General features: G+C 38.0%; 1 protein-coding gene across 1 annotated transcript; it reads right to left on the reverse strand.

Annotated features, from left to right (window-relative positions):
* Nucleotides 1–527: 527 nt before the first annotated feature.
* Nucleotides 528–1,406, reverse strand: LOC125811351 (uncharacterized). Its single transcript, XM_049490854.1, has one exon. It carries the CDS (start codon nt 1,404–1,406, stop codon nt 528–530), a length of 879 nt encoding a protein of 292 aa, XP_049346811.1.
* Between the last annotated feature and the right edge of the window lie 4,436 nt (nt 1,407–5,842).

Here is a 5,842-nt window from a genome sequence, read left to right on the forward strand (position 1 = left end):
TGTTTGCACAACTTATAGACTGAAATGAGGTTATATTCGAAACAAGGAATAAACAATACATCCTTTAAGATGAGTTTAGGATGCAAAGAGATACTTCCATATTGAGTGACCTTGACCTTATAAGAATTAGGAAGATCAACAAAGATAGGAGACTCAAGAGTTCTAAGTTCTAAGAAGATCTTTGAATCAAAACACATGTGTTGTGTAGCTCCTGAATCTAGTATCCAGGTTTGGTGTTTGAACTGGACAAATTTATGAGGTGATTTGAAAACATTACCAGCACAGGTCACTGCATTAGTTGCTGCATCACATGGTGATTCTTCTGGTTGATTCATTTGCACATTCTGAAGCATCTGAATGAGTTATGAGCATTGATCTTTGGTGAAATGTTTCCCTTGCCCTTCTCCATCAAAATACGCTCCATTTTGTTCTTGTGTTCCTTCCATGAAGACAACATTGCTCTTCACATTTCCCTCAATTCTCTTTGCTTTGGTAAACTTGAAGTCACTGGGAAAGCCTATTAACCTTTAGCATTTATCCACAGAATGCCCAGGTTTCTTACCGTTTGAGCACACCAAATTGGTTTTCTTCTGTTTGGCTTCATAATATCCAGACTTCTGACCAAGAGTGGTCTGATTAGTGGCCAAGAAGGAAGTAGAGTTCCCTGGATAGTGTGAGCTCATATACACTTCCCTCTGTTTCTCATCTTGCATTAAGAGTGAGTAAGCATGATTCACATAGGGTAATGGTGAGAGCATCAGAATATTGCTTTTCCTAGCTGCATAGACATCATTTAAACCCATTAGAAACTGAATCAATCTTTCATCTTGAAGAGACTTAGCCATTTTTGCTTTTCCACCACACTGGCAGTCACATGTGCAGTTGACAGAAGTGCTCAGAGCATCAAGCTCATCCCACAACCTCTTGATTTTTGTGAAATACCCAGCAATATCATTTGATCCCTGCACTAAATCACTCAACTCCTTTTGTAGGTGATAGAGTTGAGCACCATTACTTTGCCCAAACCTGTTCTCAAGTTCCTGCCAGAGATCTTTGGCTGTTTTGGAGTAGATGACACTGTCAGCTATCTCTTTTGAGAGAGAGTTGAGCAACCATGACAACACCATGTCATTGCACCTGCTCCATAGTTTGAAATCAGCTGAAGTAGGAGCTAGTTCCTTTTGAGTACCATCAATGAACCCAATCTTATTTTTTGCTGAAAGGGCTATCAAGATTGACCTCTTCCATCCCCCATATCCCTTTCCATTGAAGGGTGAGTTGACAAGGTTCATTCCTGGGGAATCAGAAGCATGAAGAAAGAAAGGATGAGTGTGATCTGATAGAGGGTTTGAGGTATTTCTAGTTGTTTGAGTGTTTTCAGGAGTCACTACAGTTTCTGTCACCATTGTTGGACAGTAAAAAAAAGGAGAATAGTGAGAAAAATGGAAAAGAAAAACTAACAGAGAAAGAGGATCTCAGATTTGCTCTGATACCATGTGGAAATTCAGAGACTAGAATAGGAAAACTTTTTCTTGCCTTTCATTCATTTATCAATGGTGTATATATACAAAATATCTAGAAGAAGAAAACAAAATAACTCCTATACGTGTATGAATTCTAATTGGCTATCACTACACTACAAAAATATACAACTGTGTGTACTATTTCGTACGAGAAATACACAAATCCGTTACATAGGAATCTGCATATTTCTTGTCTAATTTTCATCCATTTGTCCTCATTTATTTGTCCAAATCATCTCTCAAATAAGGTTGTCTGGAATTGAATTTTGGGCCTTCATTTGTTGTTGGGTTGAGACATTAACTTTTGGTTGAAAGTTTTGCATTTGGACCAACTGAGATATAGACCCAATATTGTCTCTGAATTTCATTTGATTGAGAAGCTTTCCAGTAATCAGAACTTGAGCTTTCTTAGCTTCTTTCTCCTCTTCACTGACTTTCTTGATTTCAATTCCAACATCATTGTGCAGTTCTTACAACAATTTTTTCTTTTTTTAAACCTTCACTCACAATATATTTTTTGTGTAATTTCAGTCACTGTTAATTAGAAAAGCGAAAGGAAAATCTAGTAGCTATCCTTCCTTAGGTTGGGCTATATATTATCATTTGGCCTATGAAATTCGAGAAACTGTCCATTGAGCGAAAACTGAAGCGGACATTATATGTTCTATGACTAGTTATATAGTGAAATTATCTCCAACGAAAATAAATAAGCAAACCAACATTTAAATAATCAAGTTATTTGAGAATTTATGCAGGAAAGTAAATTATGGAATATAAATCAACACAATATTTTTACTTAGAAAACTTTTTTTGCTCAGGAGAGTAAAAAACTGCGACCTACCACTTGTAGGACTTTCCCAAACTTTCCACTAAACTCGAGCCCAACTACCTTTGTAACACTAAAGAAACATTTCCAACTGTTCTGCCTCTACCCTCTTCTTACTTCAATGAATTTCCTTACAATAAACAAGATCACACCTATTACAATCTATGAATGTAATCAAGATTCTGTCTTGAAACTAATAACGACTGAATATTCTTCCTACGTTTTAGCTTATTCGTGTTTAGTTGTTTTTCCAATTTCTAGAATTAGAGTCCATCTCAATCACTTCATTATCCTATTTTATCTCTTATTGTTATCATATACAGACTTTGTATATATTAAGATTTTGTATCAGCTGGGCATAACCCTTTGTATACCGCACAACATAAATTAATAAAAACACATCGACTCATTCTCTAATATCGCCTTACTCTTTATGGTATCAGAACATCTATAACTCTCACGAGTACTTTCTCTGTTCTTCACGTTGAAATGGCCCCCAATGTTTCTGTAGTCAATTCTGATGCTAACAACAATGCCATGATTGCCCAGTTGAATTCTGTCACGCAATTGCCAATCAAATTAGCTGGCAACTACAACTTCTCTCTGAGGAAAGGTCAAGTATCGATGCTTATGAGTGACCACAATACCTATGTCCATCTCGATGGATCCATTCCTCCCCCCTCCCCCCCCCCCCCCCACTTTCTCTCAAAATAATCAAGATATCAAAAATCCTGTTTTCTTGTTTGGTTTAGTCAAGATCAGTTGATCCAAAATGCTATCTTAGCCTCTGTTGAACTAACTCTTGCTGCCACTGTAGCCGCTGGTGACTCTGCCAAAGCTGCCTGGGACGTTCTGCATAGTCCTTATGCAAACAAGTCTCAAACAAGAATTTTTAGTTTGTGTGACCAACTGGCCCCAATAACCAAATACATTCGTCCTGTTGCTGATTATCTCCATCAAGTTAGATCATTGTGTGATGAACTTGCAACTGCCGGAGCACCTGTATCTAATCCAGAACTCATTGTTAAAATTCTTACTGGACGTGGATCTGAATTCGTGAACTTTCTGTCGCTATTCGTGCAAGAGATTCCACAAATCCCATACAAAGAATTGTATGAAAAGTTGCTAGACCATGAACTTTTCCTCAAGCATGAAGAGGCTAGGAAACCACAGCCGCCTACAATCACCGCTGCCATAGCACAATGAACATCTACAACTCCTCCTCGGAACAACGCCAATTATAACAATAGGCATCAAGGTAACAATGCTGCCAGTAATCAACCATTGCGTCCATGCAAAAATCAATCACAACCAGATAGCAACCTTCGTTGCCAACTTTGTGATCGTCCAGGACACTCAGCCAAAGTCTGTCGTTCTCAGTCGCACAACCATCTGCAAGCTTGAGCCAACTTTGTTTTTCTCTTTAACCAATAACAAGCACCTTGGATAGTTGATAGTGGGGCGACTCATCACCTTGCTTCTGATTATCAGAGTTTAGCTACTATGTATGATTACTGCGGTCCTGAAGAGATAGCAATGGGAAACAGTAACACCATCCTAATTACTCATACCGATAACACTAACATAAGTGCATCAAACTATGATTTCAAACTACTTGACACTTTATGTTCTCCTGCCATAAAAATCAACCTTATTTCTATTTTTAAATTTTGTCAAGATAATCTGACATCTATTGAATTTTTTTCTTTTCATTATTCTGTGAAGGATCTGAGTACGGGGGTACCTCTACTATGCGGGGTGAACATAGATGGGCTGTATGAGTGGCCGCCGGGCAGCACACAAAAGTCTCCTAAGTGTAATGTAGTTGTTCCTCTCAACCTATGGCATCGACGCTTAGGACATCCTAATCAACATGTTTTGAATACAATTCTGCATAAGTTTTCCATTCCCTTTTCTCGTTCTAGAACAATTTCAAGTTGTAATTCATGTTATTCAAATAAAATGCACATGTTGCAATTTTCTGAAAACTCTATGCAAAGTCAAAGGCCCTTACATGATTTATGGGTCCTTCACCTGTTTTGTCAATTGATAAAAAAGATATTATGTTTTATTTGTTGATTAGTTCTCTAAATACATGTGGTTGTTCACTCTCAAATCTAAAAAGGAAATTCTGGACATTTTCCAACCTTTACCTCCATTGCTTGAAAAAAGATTTCAAACAAAAAATTTATCCTTGTACACTGATGGTGGTGGTGAATTTCAAAGTTTGTCATCTTATATAAAAACACATGGTATTGAACACTTAGTCTCGCCTCCATACACACCACACCGAGTAACTCTGGTTGAACGCCGACATAGACATGTTACTGAGACAGCTAGAACTTTATTACATCAAGCTTCGTTACCAACATCCTTTTGAAGTTTTTCTTGTCATCAAGCAATCTATCTTATAAATAGACTGACCACTCCAATTTTAAAAGATAAGTGTCCATATGAGATTCTATTTCAAGATGCACCCAAATATGATTCCATTAAGGTTTTTGATTTGTCTATGTTATCCCTGGCTTACACCTTATGCTAAGAACAAAGTAGACCCTCGTTCAACTCCATGTGTTTATTTAGGATTTTCGAATAAATATTATTGCCCTCAATGTTTTGATCTAGTAAAGTCCAAAGTTTATTTGTCTAGAGATGTTCTATTTTTAGAAGACAATTTTCCTTTCGAAAATTTATTTTCGAACTTGAAAAATAAAAACAAAGTAGATTTATCTTGGGAAAACTGTTTTGTAGAACAACCTTTAAAGGATAAATCTTTGGATTCAAATGTTTTTCAACAACTTCCAGATCCAATTGTGCCACTGCCCACACGATCACACTCGCCCTCCTCTGCAACCCATGGCGCCTCCATCGACTTGGGTAATTCTCCTATTCAAATTAAGCCATCAATGCCTTAAGTTTCAGCACCACAAAGTCTCATTCTCCCCTCAAACCCAACACACCTAACCCGTTAGACTTTGAACCTCCCCCAAACCGCCCCTTACTCACTTACCATCGCCGAACCCCTCACCTCCAATCTTCCACACACACACACTTCACCACCCCACCCCCTCAATTTACAACCCACGGTGATTTCCAACCAATCTTCCCCAAAAGTTCCAGTGACCACCAAACCACTTCTACATCCCGTGGTCACACGTTCTAAGACCAATAGTCTTAAACCAATATAATTCAATGTCACCATACAATCCTCTCCGTTTGTCATACCTAGAACATATAGACAAGCCCACCCCCATCCTCATTGGAAAACAACAATGAAATCTGAGATTGATGCTCTAGTTAGGAACCGAATATGGGAATTGGTTCCTTTCAATCCATCGATGAATGTGGTTGATTGTACATGGTTATTTCGTATAAAGCATCATCCTGATGGTTCGATTGACTGGTTAAGGCTAGTCTGATTGCCAAAGGATTAACACAACACCCGGATCTAGCCTATCATTCAATGTTCAGCTCGGTGGTCAAGCCAACTATT

The sequence above is a fragment of the Solanum verrucosum genome, unplaced genomic scaffold (assembly GCF_900185275.1).
Source record: "Solanum verrucosum unplaced genomic scaffold, falcon-dt-bn FXZP01000860.1, whole genome shotgun sequence".
NCBI classification, from domain to species: domain Eukaryota; kingdom Viridiplantae; phylum Streptophyta; class Magnoliopsida; order Solanales; family Solanaceae; genus Solanum; species Solanum verrucosum.